General features: G+C 44.8%; 1 protein-coding gene across 1 annotated transcript; it reads left to right on the forward strand.

Annotated features, from left to right (window-relative positions):
- Positions 1 to 10,548: 10,548 nt before the first annotated feature.
- pgr (progesterone receptor) lies at positions 10,549 to 16,730 on the forward strand. The gene is made up of 8 exons (XM_023807142.2): positions 10,549 to 11,560; positions 12,329 to 12,438; positions 13,083 to 13,199; positions 13,826 to 14,131; positions 14,244 to 14,388; positions 14,498 to 14,628; positions 14,868 to 15,028; positions 15,780 to 16,730. The coding sequence occupies exons 1-8, from the start codon at positions 10,587 to 10,589 to the stop codon at positions 15,933 to 15,935; spliced, it is 2,100 nt and encodes a 699-aa protein (XP_023662910.1). The 5' UTR covers positions 10,549 to 10,586; the 3' UTR covers positions 15,936 to 16,730.
- Positions 16,731 to 18,280: the final 1,550 nt, after the last annotated feature.

Raw genomic sequence — 18,280 nt, forward strand, 5'->3', positions numbered from 1 at the left:
TTTTTGCTCCCTCCCAGCTTCCTGCCAAATACCCCACATTTTTGCTCAGGCAGCTGAGAGGGAGCAAAAACGTGGACCGTCTGCAGGTCCCCAAGGTCCGGGCTGGAAAACACTACCTTAAGACATACCACCAAATGTGACATACTAGAAACTTGAAAAATATGGCTTGGGGCATGATTAGAATTGATATCCACCCACCACAACACCCACACCCAAGCATCCCCCGCTCCGTGGAAGTTCAAGTAGGACATGATGAACCACTGCTTCTGCCTCAGGCCAAGGTGCAATCAAACAGAGCAGCTGCTACAGGACTCCAGCCTGGGAGAAAGGCAGGAGCCAGTTGGACCAGCCCCACACCGTAGAGGGGGGGACAGGACCAGCCTCTCCCAGGCAGGATACCGTTGCATGATGCACCGCATGTGGAACCCCATGCATATTGGAAGCATACAACAGCTTGTCTTGAGATATATTTTATTAGCTTAGCAGATTTCCACAGTGACAATATCATCAAGTCAAGTAGGTTCATTTGTCGTTTCAGGCATGTACACAGTATACAGTGAAGCAAGACATTATTCCTCCAGGACCAAGGTGCACAAAAAAAGGACAGAAACAACACAGGGCTACACAAGTGCAATTCACAGGACAAGACAGCATACAGTGCAGTCGACAGCAGTGACCGTGCTGCTCTGAAACGCATATTTGAATAAACAGTGTTATTGCAGATACAGTATTTATGACTTATACTGCATTTTACCAGCAAGATGGCAATAAATAGTAAATTAAAGTGCAAAACTGCAAACGATAGTAGCAGTAGGACAGAAGTGTGCAGTATATAAGAAATCTAAGACCACAGACGGGGTGCTGTGTGGTTCTGGTGGGCTAAGGATCTCTGCTTGTGTCTGGAAGGTTGCTGGTTTGAATCCCATGGCCAAAAGACTGATCATATCACCACTCGGTCCTTATCCCCTGTGTTCTTTGCTTTATACACTCATATACAAGCACCCAGCCGAAAACAGAGAAGACATTCTCTGGAAGGGAAGTCAAGTGTTTACCTTACATAAGACGTGAACAAGCAACGTACCAAGAAGCGGGACCTGGTCAGTTGTTTGTGCTGCATGATACATGATACACTGGACCAGGCAGCCCTAATGCAGCAGACAAGGCGAGCGCCTTGCTGGGTGCTCCTTCTAGGAACAGACTTTACAGTAAATGCATCATGCCTGATTTGTGTAGACAAGGGAAGGGCTTCCACACAGCCTGGACAGTGTCACTTGAAGAACTGGAGCTTGGTGGGCATGCTCAGGGTGCAGGTCTCGCGGTCTGCCGCGGATACACGGCCGTATGGGTTACAATTCCATGTACGTCTTTCCTCTGACAACGAAAATGCGCATAAATAATTATATCCTGTGTTTGTCGAGGCATGTGAACCCAGCAGCGAACGCCTTCCCGCTGCACAGGACACATGTTCAGTGGGTATTATGGTATTTTTAGCCAGCCAAGCGGAGTAACACTCCAGGGCGAAGTGGGGAGTGGGGGCGAGCGGGGGGAGAGAGACGACCTCCAAACGGCTTCCAGCTTGGTGCCTGAGACGCACGCGCAAGCTAGGACACGCACAAGAGTGTAGCTGGCAGACTGATTCTTCTCATATTCGCAGACATTGTAAGAATACCCACTGCTGTCTCTGAACAGCGTCCAGGTGGACCCGGGGACATTGTCTTGGAGAAAGACTAAGGTAGCTGGCTGTCGAACACAAATGCCAAGGAGACTTTTTTTCCCCCATCATTTCAGATTTATGTCAATTTGCACTTATTTATTTAGCAGAGATTTTTATCCAGTTTGAGGAACAAGGCCAGACAGTCCCTGAAGCGACTGTGGGTTAAGAGTCGTACTCAGGGGCCAAACATTACAATCACTCTGCCGACCCTGGGATTTGAACCATTGACCTTCCAATCCCAAGCAGAGCCGTCTACCCCACTGAGCCGCCCAACGCCCCTCATTATGCAATAAAGCAATGAAAAATCAATGACCTCATGATGGTCACCAAGCCGTTCCGCCTTCTCCAGCTACCTGCAGGAAGGTTCTCTGAATGCTCATTTTGACCTGCTTGATCTTGACCCAGGAGTCTTTCAGCAAAACTCCATGAAGCAGAGATTTCAGGTCCAGAAAGTAGAAATCCAGACCAAGATTTTGTTTCAACCGACCAGTAGAGCATAAAGAGTCACAGTGACAGAGTACTCAACTGGTTGGTTGAAGCAAAATCTTGGTCTGGATTTCTACTTTCTGGACCCAAACCATCCGCTTTTCCCTCTCCAGGCTGGCACAGGGCCCAGCACCAGCCTTCCATTTCTGTGCAAGTGTTGCCTAAGCTGGAAAATAAAGCAAGTGGCCATTTTTATGAAAAACAAGCTTCGCTGTGAAGAAATGTAGCTGAAGAATTCACCCATGGCCAGGAGCTGACGGCCATTTCACATGTGAGTGTAATACGGCTCATTGGCTTTGTGTCAACCGAGTGAAACGCAGCTAAACCCAGCCATGTGTAGCTATCTCAGACGCAAAATACACTTCTGAATTCAGTAATTTAACTGTACATTGACCAATCTCCCTTTCTGGTATGTCCTTAGTATGTTCTGTTTAAATGGACTTCAGGGATGATTCAGCAGCCCAGAAAACAGCTGTTGTGCTCCAAGGTATTAAGTCAGCCTTCTAAACAGTCTGCGCCCCCTAGTGACAAGTTAGAGACACGCAGGTTTATATCGGGCTTCACACGGCTCTGTGCCGGTGTTTTCCTTTGCGTGTAAATAGTGTGCAAAATGGCTATCGGAATTCCGGAGAGGCGGCTGCTGCTGTACTGCTTCGCGCTGCGGACAGAGGGCGCCCCTGAACCACTGCTCCATCCTTGCCAAATCACCTCAGGTCTGCAAGCCACCGGTCTGTTAACTCAGCCCTGCACTGTCTGTGACAGGTGGTGCAATTTGTTTGGGAAAAATGAAAAGTCTAGCAGCAAGATCTGACACATTTACATTCTTTTAAAACATTCCTTTCACAATTTTTTTTTTTTACCGTTTTATTGAGGGAATGTAAAATGAGCTCGCTCCTGTCTCATGTGGACAGACCTGATTGTTCTGATGAGAGAATCAAGGTGAGTCAATTCATCCAGAAAAATAAATTTGTTTAAAAATAATAAATACAGAACTGTGCAAAAGTCTGAGGGAGTAACAGAAAATTCTTTCAATTATTTTCGCGTTGAAATAAAACTATATGATATTACCTCTGTCAAAGTGTGTTAGTCCTTAATCATGTAAAAATTTCTCCTAATGTCACCCCCGGTATTTGCAGCAACCATCCAATATGCCCATGTAATTTTTGACTTGACCACTAGCATACCTCATATGGCAAATCAATACTCGGTGACGATTTAAATGAATTAAGTGAGCTGGTGGTGAAGTTTAACAAAAACTTGGAATGACTGAGGTGGGAAATGAAAGCGGTGTCCATCTAGCCGTCCAACAAGGTATCAGTGACTATTTTGGAGAACAGGAGAAAATCCTGTTAGTTTTTATTGTTTTACTCATAATTTGCACATGTTCTACTATTAAATGGTGTTTTTCATTCTGAGAAAATATACACTTACTACCCAGATAAATAGCTTTAGAAATTTCCTATGACGGCTTAAGACTTTTGTGCAAGACTGTACATTTACAGTAAATGATTCATACACGGTGATATGATTAACGCACGTCAGTTTGAGCCAGGTAAGCCTATTTGTGGACGTCATTTCGGTAAGTGCAGTGCTTTATATAATTAATCTCGCTAATTGCTATGAAAATGCCCCCCCCCCTCCCAAAAAAAGCTAGAAAAGAAGCTAAGGAAAGAAGAGAAGGTAAAGAAAGCAATCACAATAGAAAAGAAGAAGGTAATCGTGCAGAAAAATTAAAATTATAGTGGCGTTCGTGTGACTCGCTAATAGGCCTATGTACAGCATGTCGAAATCCACCATCTCAACAATCGTAGAAATCTTACCTTCCATTTCATCCTTCCTGTCCTCCCTTCCTGCAAGCCAAAGACCTCAACTTCAATGGTAAGTACAGTAGGAAATTGTTGTTTCTAGCAGGTTAGGCATATTTTATAACGTTTTGGTGAGTATACACTAGTAAAGTTATTTGTGTTTCTGGTATATTGCGCACTTCATTCAACCCTTTTTTATTATGAAAAGGTTAGGTAAGGGGTGCTTTGGGGGGTTCGGTACGCATTATGGGAAGGCTATTATTTCTCATGGGGAAAATAGTCGTAACTTACGACCAACTTGAATTACGATCAGCCCTCGCGAACCAATTGAGTTCGTAAGTCGAGGGTCCACTGTATAACTATAATTAATTTTAATTGAACTTAATACGTTCAAATTGCATTTTTAATTCGACCAGTAGGAGGCGCAATTGCACCACGGTAAAATCGTCGATGCTGGCGGCTGTGCACCCGTCTGTTTCACTGCACTTATTAAGCAGTCAGGTCCTCAGGATCTACGGCTTGGAACAAACTCGTCTCGTTCGAGCTTGTAAGCACTTCTCCAGCCGACAGCTATTTGGACCCAGTGTGCGATATGATATCTATATTTGCCTTGCCCTGCGCGTTCTGTCTTGGTGGGACCGTCTGAGGACATCCACGCTTTGGTTGCACATCTTATGGCTGCTCCCAGGGCATCGTAAAGTCGACCCTAAGTGCTGTGAGCTGATGTGCGTTGGGAGGGGAGGTGCAGTGCCTTGATCTGCACCAGTGTGTGTCACCTCCTGCCCCCGTGCAAGTAGAATGGGGGGTGGGCACACCATGTTCATGGCTGGACTAAATACATGCAAAAAGCTCTGTTTATTGGTGTGTATATATACATGTGTGTGTGTGTGTATGTATATATGTTATGACATTGTTAATGTTGCAAATGACTATCACTGCTGGAAATGGCTGTTTTTAATGGAATATCTACATAGGTGTACAGAGGCCCATTATCAGTAACGATTAGTCCTGCGTTCCAGTGGAATGTTGTGTTTTGCTAAAACAAGTTTATCATTTAAAAGGTTAACTGATCAATTATGTTAGCACAGATGAAAATTGTTGTGCCAATTAAAGAAGTTGAGTATCTGGAGCATCAGCAACTGTGGGTTCAATTACAAGCTCAAAATGGTCAGAAAAAAAGCACTTTCTTCTGAACCTCATCAGTCTATTCTTGTTCTGAAATATGAAGGCTATTCCATACGAGATATTACCAGGAAGCTGAAGATCTCGTACAATGCTGTGTAATCAGATTCTGGTTCTGATTCTGATTCACCGAGCAGCACAAACTGGCTCTAAGCACAACAGGAAGAGGAGAGAGAGGCCCTGGTGCTCAACTGAGCGAGAAGACAAATATATTAAAGTGCGTAGTTTGAGAAACAGACGCCTCATAGGCCTTCCGCTGGCAGCTTCATTAAATATAACCTGCAAAAGACCAGTCCCAACGTCAACAGTGACGAGGCAACTCCGGGATCTGGCCGTCTAGGCAGAATTGCAAAGAAAAAGCCGTATCTCAGAATGGCCAATAAAAAGAAAAGACTGAGATGGGCAAATGAACACAGAAACTGGACAGAGGAAGATCGGAAAAAGTGCTATGGATAGATGAATCTCAGTCTGAGGTGTTTGGATCATGAAGAAGAAAGTTTGTGAGACGCAGATCAAATGAAAAGACGCTGGAGGAGAGCTTGGCGACATCTGTCAAGCGTGGTGGAGGCGATGTGATGGTCTGGGGCTGCTTTGGTGATGGTAAAGTGGGAGATTTGTATAGGGATCCTGAAGGAAGAGGGCTATCACTCCATTCTGCAAAGCCATGCCATACCCTGTGGACGCTGCATAATTTGAGGCATTTTCGTCCTACAACAGTAAAACAATGACCCAAACACAGCTCCAAACTATGCAAGAACTATTTAGGGAAGAAGCAGGCAGCTGATATTCTGTGTATAATGGAGTGACCAGCACAGTCACCTGATCTCAACTCAATTGAGCTGTTATGGGAGCCACTTGATCGAATGGTATGTAAGAAGTGCCCATCAAGCCAACCCAACCTGTGGGAGGCGCTCCCGGAAGCACGGGGTGAAATCTCATCAGATCTATGGTGTATCCCAGTCTTCTTTCCTGTGCTGCTTGGTGTTTGGGTCCAGGCCCCCCACTCCATAACCAGGATAAGCAGCTGGAAAGCAGATTATGTTTTGGAAACACAGGATGATCCTGAACTGCTCTTCCACTAGGGGGTGCTATTTCCCATGCAAAGCACCGTTTTGCTGTGCAGGCTTCCTAAGCCATTTTCAGTAACTGCTTCTCCTCTCTGCTCTCTGCTTTCAGCATGGCCTGTGGCAGGAAGCTGTCTGTCATGGCATTAAATCTCTGGGTACAACCACAGCGCTGGGGACTTGTAACAAAGACACAAAGTAGCCGGACGCTTTTCCTCCATGGGAAGACATCAGCATTGTCTAATCTTTTCTTGGGGTCGCAACATATAAAGGTTAAAAATCAGAAACATTCAGGCTGAAATACATGATTTTTTTTGTAGATCACAATGTCTAAACAAAGAAGACTCATTACCACACTGCACATATATTTTTATAGATACAGTGATTTTGTAATAAATAACCATTTGTTTTAACTTTATATGATATATTTTTATTATTAACATTAATAATTAATATTGGAATGTCTATTTGTTCAGAGCAATGATTTTTAAATTAACAACGTGTTATGAAATTTAAGATTTGAAGAGATGTCTTTCACCTACTGGTAAAAAGAATTATTCATTTTATTAGTATAAATATTTTAAATGTTGCCTACAGGTACAACTGAGCCTCTCTTCATCAGGGGAGACCTTCTGAAGCACTGGTCTGTTATCCAGCTGACTAGAAAGAGGTCTGAGCGTGCTCAGTCTGCATCTGGGAGGAGAAGAGCTGGTCTAGAGTCTCATTCCTGTCAGTGGGAAAGCGGCTGGAGATGGACAGAGGATAGGCAGGGCGCCTCCAGTCTCCCATCTCACATTCACTCATTCTCAGTAGTCTTGGTTATAAGGTAACTGGAAATAAAATTTAAAAATACAATTTTAAATAAACCTAGTTAATATGGAACAATAAGAGTTTGTAAATGTTTTATCGTAGCTGTCAGACAGCATACGGATCTTCTTCCTTGGGGAATCAGTTTGTTGTGCTTTTTGCTTGTTTGTTTGTCCTGACATGCCTGTGAGGACCACTATTCCAGACCGAAAAAGATACAGGAAACTGGTGAAAGCAGCTTCTGTCATATGCACGGGAACATTGTGAACTTTCATAATGATAAATGAGGCCTACATTGTCTGTTTATTTAGCAACACGTGATTCTAGAAATTTAATATTAGATCATATGCAAATTATGAGTAAAACAATAAAAACTAAAAGAAATTTCTTCAGTTCTCCAAAATAGTCACTGATACCTTGTTGGACGGCTAGATGGACACCACTTCACTTCCCAAACCTCTCCTCAGGGGCACCTCAGTCATTCCAAGTATTTGTTAAATTTCACCACCAGCTCACTTAATTCATTAATGAAACTAGTTTTAAATTGTCACCGAGGTATTGATTTGCCATATGAGGTGTGCTAGTGGTCAAAAACTACATGGGCATATTGGATTGTTGCTGCAAATACTGGAGTGACAGTAGGAGAGATTCTTACATGATTAAAGACTAACACACTTTGACAGATGTAATATAGTTTAACATCAACATGAAGATCATTTAAAGAATTTTCTGTGACTTTTGCATAGTACTGCATATGTAAGATGCCATATTAAATGTTTAGAGGTAGGCCTAGGTATCATGTCATTTCATCTAGGTTCACCATAGGAAGTCTCTGCCCTTAGATGTTCTCTAGCTGATGACGGGCCAATGTAATTACTTCTGGCAGTCAAGTTCTGAAGAAAACACAGTTCAACAATCTTCCACACGGTGGCACTATTGAGTCCAGCAATTTTTCAAACGTTCCCCATAACCCATAAAACCACATTATCGCGAAGAGGCACTTACCCAGTTTGAGGCATGGCGTCATACAACACTGAAGCTAAATGGTACATACTGGTACCTTTCATGCAACCTGAACACATATAATATTAACTTGTAGGTTATCATAAGCCACAAACACACACGCATACAGTAAACCAAAACAACCCAGTTACCAAACACGCAGTTTCCAAAGCTGGGGTGTCATATGGCATACTGGTGTGCGTCACTCAGTAACCCGTGCAAGGCCGTGCTGATACTGTTGTGACATTGAGCGTCACTTGTTGTGAGGTTCAGTTATCACCACAACGAGGAACAAGGAAGCACGACATGTGTGTTAAGGCGTATAACTCGCATAAATCCAACGGAAGCACGCGCGTGTGACTGTGCGCAAACAATGATGTCACATAGATACGGACACGCAATACTGAACGCGGCTGCATTTACTTTAATGTCTGTTCTATCACACTGATGTTTATGGGAAGCCAGGTTGTCATGGAAACAAAATTAGATCTCGGAGATGTCAGACATGAAAAAAGAGTAATATCTTTGGTCACTGTGACATTCTTAGTGTGATTTCCATCTATCGCCCTACTCTTTTAGAGTAGTTAAGAAAAACTACATCTCTTTTGAAAGACATTTTCTGAGCATCGGTAGAATGGGCTGATGGAGAGATCAAAAACAGATGTTTAGTAGGAAAGTACAGGCGATGAACAGGTGATGCAGGCTACAGGTAGGAAAGATAGATATTTTTTTGTCATCTGTTCCCATTAGCTGTTTGCCTTGCGCTGCTTAGATGACCCGTCACACTAATGATTCCGGTTGGCCTATTTATATATAAAAGTTGCCCGATTGGCACCGAGCGTAACGATGTAAAATCAGAGAAGATGCGCCTGTCTGTCTTCTAAATCGACCGTCTTCAATCGGGTCTCTGCGACCGGCTTCACAAGACAGGTTAAGGCGTCCGAGGAAGCGAAAGACCCCGGTGCCCTAAAATGTCAGGATGACTCCTGATGTCTGAGGGCTCTTCACAGTCCAGAAAACAGAATAATGGCTGCCATCAGCAGCGAGACGCTGCCTGGGGGTGTTTGGCAGAAGCGCTGCAGTTTTTCCAGATAGAATTTAATTTCGAGCGCCGCAATCAGATCTGAAAAGCTATGCATTTGCATTTCCAGACGGTGAAAAAAATCTCTGCTCAGTTCAATTTGTCAGATTATATTTCTGCTATATAATTGACCCCTTTCACACAGATACTTGATGATGGAATATAGGTAACGTCAACATGCATGGCATTTAATGCACGGACTGTTTGGAAGTGGTACAGCGGGTAAGCAGTATAAGGACTGATTTCATTCATGACTATACCTGTATAATGAGAAGACATTATTTACGACAGGCCGCTTTAGTCCCAATATTCCTGCCCGCGGTGCTTCAGTTTGACGTTTCTCATTTAGTTTCATTCGATGATAATAATTGTATTTTTTTTATCAGACGTTATAGTATATGTGAGGACCATACAAAGTTTTTAAGTTTTAAACGAGGAGAGATATTAACCTGAAAGGCAGTTTTCATTTAACTTTCAACTTTAATCGCCACCCGCTTCCACCACCCCGCCGGTCCATAACTACACCACAGTTAAAAGCAGGGCCCCTCTTACAGATGCAACTGCTCAACGGCCTCCGACCATGGAAATGGGCCTCCGACCATGGAAATGGGCCTCCGGGTAAATCTGATACACATGCAGGGGGCCCGTAATATATCGAATATGGGTGTCTGTTATAAGTCCGAATATATTTATCACAATTGGTGTATTTCGACTTTCCCCCGCAGAAAACATCCTTGGCAACATTGGAAGGTCAAGCCCGACATTGTTTTCAGCCCGGATACACAGAAACAATCCTCAAATAGAGCAGAACGGAAAGTGCTCAAAGACAAGTGATCTGAAGTGGCTCGTCCCCTCTAGTTTTCAGCCTGTTACCTAGTTACTAGCAGTGATCAACAGTAGATCATCTGAAGAGGAGTAAGCATGAACTGATAACAAACCTGGACAGTCACATTGCCTTGAGGTACTCATATTTAGAGCTACGACCGAAAACGTATTCTAATCAGGTGCTGTGGCATTATGGTGACCACACAATATGTGATCATCATTAGTAGGATCCCAGATAATGATTAAAATCTAACCAATAAATACAGCACGCAATTCTGCGCTCCGAAAAACTACCGATCGCACCAAATATATGATAGGTCTCTGAGGCAGTCTCGATTTTGAATAGATTATACCAGAAATGGTGTTGAAACTAGACAAAAATGTGGCCAGTGTTTTCATGTTTATATGCTTATCGTTAAAAGAACAGTCACACGTACACCACATGGGTAAAACTGTACTATGAAAATGATTGTTTGTGATATTTACAATCCCCGCAACACTACAGAGCAGAAATAAAAAATCAGTGCGACTTTACGCGTTTAAGTCCAAACCAGAGGATTAAGGTTTTGAAAGGGATTTATATACCACGGCTGGAAAAGAAAGAGAGGACTTCCTTGAGTATGAGCAGTACAGGGTGCGTGCTCCTCTCAAGTGGGAGACACTCTTCTGCAGAGTCAAAGGCAAATCAGATAAGCATGGCAGACGGAGCCAAAGTCGAGAGAGAATCCGTCTCCAAACCGACTCACGGACGGTCCGCCGCCGACGCTAATCCCAGCCAAGTAACCAGAAACTTAATTCCAGTCAAGATCGACAGTTTTGACAGTTATATGGATGAACTGTTTTGTCAGGGAGCGGGTTCAGGTGGTAAAGCCATGGTCGGTAGCCTGTTGTCTCCCGTGCGTAATGTGGACGCACTGTCTCTTACACCTTGCTCCAGGAGTGAGCAGGCGATCTGGCAAGCGAGCACAGAAATTACCGGACTTCGGGGCAAACATGCGGGGAAAACCCCAAAAGCTGAACCCCAGCCCTGGACATCTCCAGAAAGGCTGCACCAGACGGGGGAACAACCTGCGTTAATAGACAGGGAGCAAAAAGAAACTTTGGAAACTCTGATCGGAGAAGCCAGCTCAGCAGTTCATTTGGAAAAGTTTATGACAGACAAGCAAACGTTCGGGGTGGAAGCACAATCTTCTCATTTCGACTTTTCCGCAAATTTACTGCATCTGAACGCGGCAAACGGCACCGCAGCGCCTCAACAACTCGACTTTCCGGGAAGCCTTTCGGTGCTTCGCTCCTGTCCGGCTAACGAACAGACGCTTTTCGGCGAGGGCAGCACTTTAGGGATCGCACTGCCGCTCGTCCCCCAGATCAAGGCAGATCCCGGCGACCTGCCGCCTCTTACCGATGACAGAGCCGCGGACGGGGACGTGATGGGTTACGCGCAAAGCCTGGCGATGCTCGCCGATCCGTGCAGGATGGTAGCGGCGTCTGCGCTTTGGCGACAGGCAGGTCTGCCGGAGGATCAGCACCAGGACGCGGCTCTGTCCCCGTGTAGGACCTCCGGCGCTCCGGACACCTACAGCGCCTATATTGGGTAAGATATCTGGTACACCAAAAACAATAAACTTTGAAATGTTGAATCAGATTAAAATACTTTAAGTAATCGATCACACGAAATATTTGAAGTTCCCTCTGTAAATAATTGATTCAGTTTAACCAGTAAGAAAAAGGTTCCATAAACATAAATAAAAAAGTTATTTTTAATGAGCAAACGAATAATGTTAAACCATTGAAATGAGAAGAAACACACTGAACGAACAACAACAACTTTGTTGTATTTTTTTAGTGTTGTATGTAGCGTACGCGCAATTTTCTGGGTATGATTTAGGGTAGCCTACACCGGCTATTGTGGTTAAATAATTTCTAGTACAGCAAAGTAGTGCTTGAGAACTTCTCGTCAATTTACAAGGGCTTATTATCTAATTAAACCGTATTAAATAAATACGCCATTACTTATAAAGTCTTATACGGTGAATGGTAATTCATCACCGGTTATCCCTATCAGTAATTATATTAACGGTATCGTTTAGATGGCGGGCAGAATTATTTAGCATGGTAGAAATATATATATATATATATATATATATATATATATATATATATATATATATATATATATATATATATATATATATATATATATATATATATCTCGATGTTTATCTTTAAACGTTAGACATCGACACAGAGAATTAAGCATGCTTACATTAACCTAAGAGGGATCAGTTGAGTGAATTGTGGAAAGGGATTTTTTTTGTGACAGTGGCATTGCACAGAAACAGAGCTGCCGTCTTCCTTGCAGCGTGTTACCCCAGCGGGTGTGTTTCATCTGTGGGGACGAAGCTTCTGGGTGTCATTACGGCGTCCTGACCTGCGGGAGCTGCAAGGTGTTCTTCAAGAGGGCTGTAGAGGGTGAGAGGCCGCCTTATTGCGGAGTACCTTTACATGCGGAGGGCTCCCCCTAGTGACCCTTGAAAGGTTTACCCCCGTCGGTCCGAATTCACTGATGGATAGAAGTGTTATGCTGTGATACGATGTCCCAAAGCTAGCTACAGAAAGAGTTCTCCGTAGGACGGGCGCTTTAAACAACAATCAGAGGTTCGGAAATATTTCTGATCAGTGACAACCTGACTGTGATTAAAGACACACTGGTACAGACAGTAACCAGCATTACAAGAATGTCCCCCATTCACAGTGAAAACCAAAAAACATACATGTTGCGCTCGAGCGAATAACCAGGTTCCTCGTTACTATTCAGCAGCTGTCTGATGTAGTTCTGTTCCTGAAGGCCCTTCATCCGGGACTGGGCGTTATCTGGCAGAGGCTGATACCAGTGTCCCTCGCTGTCCGTGATTATGTCACCATGTCCTCTCAGCCTTGCCTGAGGCTGTGTGTAATGTAACACCCTTGATTAAAAAGTGCACCCCCCCCCCCCCCCAGCAGCACCACCCCCCCTTGGGTGCCCTCTTCCTCACTCAGCCTGAGAGGTGGTTACGAGGTAGCTGCCAGTTAATAGTTTAGCAGACAGATTTTGATAACATTCCCCTTTTGTGCAGGTCACCAGAAATATTTGTGTGCTGGACGGAATGATTGCATCGTGGATAAGATTCGCAGGAAAAACTGCCCGGCATGCCGACTGAGGAAGTGCTACCAGGCGGGAATGATGCTGGGAGGTACCATGTGAAGACTGTCTGGCTCTGATTGGATAATAACTTAAAAATACCACGCCCACTTTACATTACACTGCCTTCCAGGCAATAGTGTGGCTCCGCCCACCAAGACGGCCCCTCTGAGCACAGAGCCACGCCCACCACATAGCCCCACACTCAGTGGGTTTGAACCCACATTTCTCCTATCCAGCAGGGCCGGCTCTAGCTATTGGCAGACTAGGCAGTTGCCTAGGGCCCCCAAATTACCTGTGCAGCGGAGGAGTGAAATGATTATTAGGTTTCTTGGTAGGGGGGCCTCCCAAATAAAGCTTTGCCTATGGCTCCTGAAAACATAGACCCACCCCTGCTATGTGGTCCTCAAGAAAACCTCTTTAAAACAGGCTCGCTGGAGGGCAATTGATCTATAATGTCAATTTTAGTGTTCAACCACTCATTAACTGAATATTATAAGTCACTGTTTAGGACATCATCAGCTGCAACAATAGAGGTCTGTAGACAGACTAAACTTTGCTCATCCCCAAAGGAGGAATTCTACTTGAAAATGCGGCTGTAACTATAAGATTTCATCATAGATTCCAGATGAACTACAGTAGCATCTGTTACCTGTAACCCAAGCATGTCCTTCGCAGGTCGGAAACTGAAGAAGTTCGGCACGCTGAAAGCCGTGGGTCTGACTCAGGCCCTGGCCGTCCCTTCCCCGTCGGGCCGCTCCTGCGACGGCCAGGCTCTGCAGTCCTGGTCCTGCTTCCCCACCTTACAGGAGCTCAGATTCTCCCCACAAATCATTAGTATCCTGGAGAACATCGAACCTGAGATGGTGTACTCTGGCTATGATAACAGCCAGCCGGATCTTCCCCATCTCCTGCTGAGCAGCCTCAACAGGCTGTGCGAGAGGCAGCTGCTCTGGATCGTGAGATGGTCTAAGTCATTGCCAGGTAAGCGCTTCTGGTCACGAGAAGCCAGACAAACCCTTTAAACCAATTGAATTCTGAGAAGTAACATTGGGCTTGACTGAGACTGAAACATTTGATCTTTCTTTTTTCAAAGGCTTTCGCAGTTTGCACATCAATGATCAAATGTCCCTCATCCAGTACTCCTGGATGAGTCTGATGTTGTTCTCTCTTGGTTGGAGATCATTTCAGAACGTCACCAAAGAGTATCTGTACTTCGCTCCCGATCTTGTTCTGCATGAGTGAGTTTTACCCTGAGTGCCCCCGCCCCCCCCCCCTCGTCCTGCAGTCAGGACTTCATCCCGCAGACCCTCAGAGTAACCCTTTGTTTTGCATCTCACATGCTTCCAGGGACAGAATGCGACGATCCCCCATATCTGAGCTGTGTATAGCCATGCAGTTCATCCCTCAGGAATTTGCTAACCTGCAAGTGACAAAGGAAGAGTTCCTCTGCATGAAGGCTCTGATATTGCTCAACACAGGTAGGTCTGGCCAACTTGATTAGCTTCTTTCTCGCCTGAAGATGCTTCACCCCACCCTTATTCCTCTGTAAGTAGTAATTCCAAACATGCCAGACCTCACTGCTGTCTGTCAGGAGAAAGCAGGAAGCTAATCTATCAGGCGTGAGATGGTACTTAGAAGCTCACACTCACCATACAGCTTATCATGAATGAACTGGGGAACGTGGCCTTTGCCTAATTACCTGCCCGTCCACCTCCAGTGCCACTGGAGGGCCTGAGGAGCCAGGAGCACTTTGACTCCATGCGACAGAGCTACATCCGTGAGCTCCGCAGGGCCGTCCAGCTGAAGGAGGAGGAGGGAGTGCTGATTTACTCCCAGCGCTTCTACCAGCTGACCAAACTGATGGACGCCATGCACGAGGTACGACCTCCATCCGACGCTTCTCTCAGCGGTTTGGGTCTTTTACTGGGTGGCTGGATTGATTCTGCAAAATTCACCGGGTTCTTGTGCCGTTTTTTCACGATGGGCCACCCTCAGAACATTGCATTCGGCGCAGGGTTATGCCATTTGATGATATTATATCGCGAGAGGTTCAAATGTCTCCACGATCTGTCCTTACGGGGAGATGGTTAGTATCGCGCTACAGCACACATTCCATCAGTTGCAGTCCTATGGCAGTCCTACACGCATCTTTTGTCAGCCAAAAGTGTTTCAACACACCAATAAACTAGTAATATCAAATAGCGGGTCGTGCTTTGGTTCTCTTCCTCTCTCCCTTTGGTGCTCTGGTCCCGACATGCAACACGTTCTCTATTTGGCAACATAGCGTCACAGACGACATGGAGGAGTGGGTCTCTGCAAAGAATTTGACATAGATTTTTTTCTTTTTTAGGTTTTGTTACCTTATATGGCTATATTTTTTAAAATATGCGAATTAGTTTGGTTGCACAGGTCAGTAACTTTTAAAACAGTCTTAAAAATGAACATGAAAAAGAATCGCAATAGGATCGTGCATTGTGATCTCGTCTGAAAAAAATTGACATGATATTTTTTATTTTTGCCACATCGCCCAGCCCTAATTCAGAGTTCCTTTCATGTGCTATTCATAGATGTGTCTGTGCTGTAGCTCATCCCGACATTGACAGATTTTTTCCCCGGCTTGTCCGCACAGATAGTGAAGAAGGTGAATTTGTACTGCCTGAGCACCTTCATCCAAGCGGACACCCTCCAGGTGGAATTTCCCGAGATGATGTCAGAGGTCATCTCCTCCCAGTTGCCCAAGATATTAGCGGGCATGGTGAAACCCCTCCTTTTCCACGCAAAGTGACGTCACAGCGCCAGAAGGTCAGGAGCCATCCGTGATGGATCAAGGGAAAGACCGTTATCTCTCGTCCTGAAGCGGATGTAATACAGAATCCTTGTAGGGAGTCATTTCCACTGTAGACATATAACTAATATCACTCAAAAATGAGCATCTGTTATTTTTCGATATGATATCTTATGTTTTACACGTCATTCTGCCTCGTGGGTCTCATACGTGTTCTCAGTGCAACACGGGTTTCAGAAATAACAGGGTGAGTCGGGACAGGGTCAGAATTTAATAAAGGACTCAAATTCAATAGCATAGATGAAGTGAAGGAAAACAGTTTGTACTTGGATGTGTATATAGTGTTTTCATGGAAACTCCTGTGTAAGCCTGTCAAGTAGCTGTGTGGGAGTGCAAACGTGACTTTTACGGCGACCCCCCCCCCCCCCCCCCCCCGATGGTCCCGTGCTTATCTGGTCTCACACAAGACAAACAGTGATGCTTACGGCAGTCATTATAAGAACCTTACGGCCTGTTTTGTCTTTTCGCTAAAATGCAACATTTTGCTCCAAAATCATATTATAAACAGCTGTTTGTAACATTACTGTGATGTTTCTCAGCTCTTAAAAGTGTTCTGTAAATTATGTTTATGGACTGTTTTGGATTAAGATGTTTTCTACAGTTTTAATATATTCCTAAAAGGATTGTGCTTTGACTCCTTAAAGAAAATAATCATGGTGTTGGCTGACTATTATCTGTACCTCTTGCATATTTATTTACTACAGAATGGGTTAAATAAAACTCTATTTCCGCTCATTATTTTCCTACGATGTGCATTATTCCAGCTTTGGATGGATTTACTAGGGAGTATTCTTCCGGAATCAGCAGTCAAGGTCACTCCACATTCTCAGGCTCCAGTCACAGCCTTCCAGTTGTTTTGCTCTGTTAATTTTCACATTTCACATTCCATTCACATAAGCCGAGTCCCTAAATATGGATTACGTGACGCTCGTTTAAGATAAAACACTAAAGAATACATAAATGTTTCTACTCGGGAAAATTATTGATTTCATCTCATTTCCTTGTTTTATCCGGAATTTTTCCACCTTATTTCGGTTTGTGTTCCACATTTAATTGGTGAATTTCCGTGTCACGGCAGCGTTTATAACAGAGGTTGGTGAGAAGTAGAATTTCATGGCACAACGTGGCATCATTCATGCCAACATTTCAAGTTATTCTCTAAACGGGCCCTTAATGAAGTGAGTGTCGATCCACCGTCTTCACGGTCATCAAAACAAAACTGGGGGAGCCCAGAGCTGCTGTGTTTGATAAGCAGTGACCGTACACGTCATTTGTGCTGTGTAATTAGCAACATACATTGGAGAAAAGGAACACTGTTACCATGGCGACCACAACGCCTAGGACTCGAGGTCTTGCGAGGTCCTAGAGGAAGGCCGCCGGACAGTGGGGGGGCTTGGCCATCGTGTGGCGCCATAGCCTCCCCGGATCTCTTGACGGATACAATACGAGCAGTAATGTGTGTGAACGCATCTCCGAAGGTCAGCATGTTCCATGCAGATATAGAGCGATAGCGAGTCGCCGAGTAACAAGAAAGGAACGTCAGGGAACCGCCGGACAGAACCGCCTGAGATTCCGCAACTGCGCCGTTAAACTTGCCGAAGCGAGCCGGCGGCTTTGGGGGATTAGCCCGCCCCCATCTCCGCGGATGCCTTTGCGCTGGAACAGAGAGCGGGAATTGGAACCTCCCCATTGGGAGGTCACTGTGACCTGGAGGACGGCCTGGTGGAGGACCAGCTCATCTATCTGGTGGTAATGAATCAGGAAAGAACATTCCAGAGAAGAATGCCTTAAAGGAACAGCCAAACCACAAAGACGACACAGCGATCGGCCGTTGGAATGCTGTGTAGCTTGAAGTTGACAGAACCTTCTGTCTGTCTAGTTTAGGTCGCTTGTGTTTTTAAGCATTTTTCCATAGAACGCTCCCCTACAGAACGTGAGGGTGGGACCACAAGCCTGAGAACCGCTCGGGTCTTTAGCGGCGTTACGCTCAGCCCCCCAGGGGTGTTCGTCAAAAGCCCATGGTGTAACACAATTTCAGGGATATCTCACAAAAACAGAACCCCCAAATAACCTAATTAATGGTCCTGATAAATTTGATTAGTTACAAAAAGACAAACAATATAATTAGCATGTAACACTTTAGGGATGCAGGGGTCTGGAGCCTATGGCCACAATAGGGCACTCACATTCACAAGTGGGCAATTTGGCAAATCCTATTCACCATTGCATGTTTTTAGACTGGGGGGGGGGGATTGGAAACCAGGAGGTAGCCTGAGAAAATGCAA

The sequence above is a fragment of the Paramormyrops kingsleyae genome, chromosome 17 (assembly GCF_048594095.1).
Source record: "Paramormyrops kingsleyae isolate MSU_618 chromosome 17, PKINGS_0.4, whole genome shotgun sequence".
Lineage (NCBI taxonomy): Eukaryota > Metazoa > Chordata > Actinopteri > Osteoglossiformes > Mormyridae > Paramormyrops > Paramormyrops kingsleyae.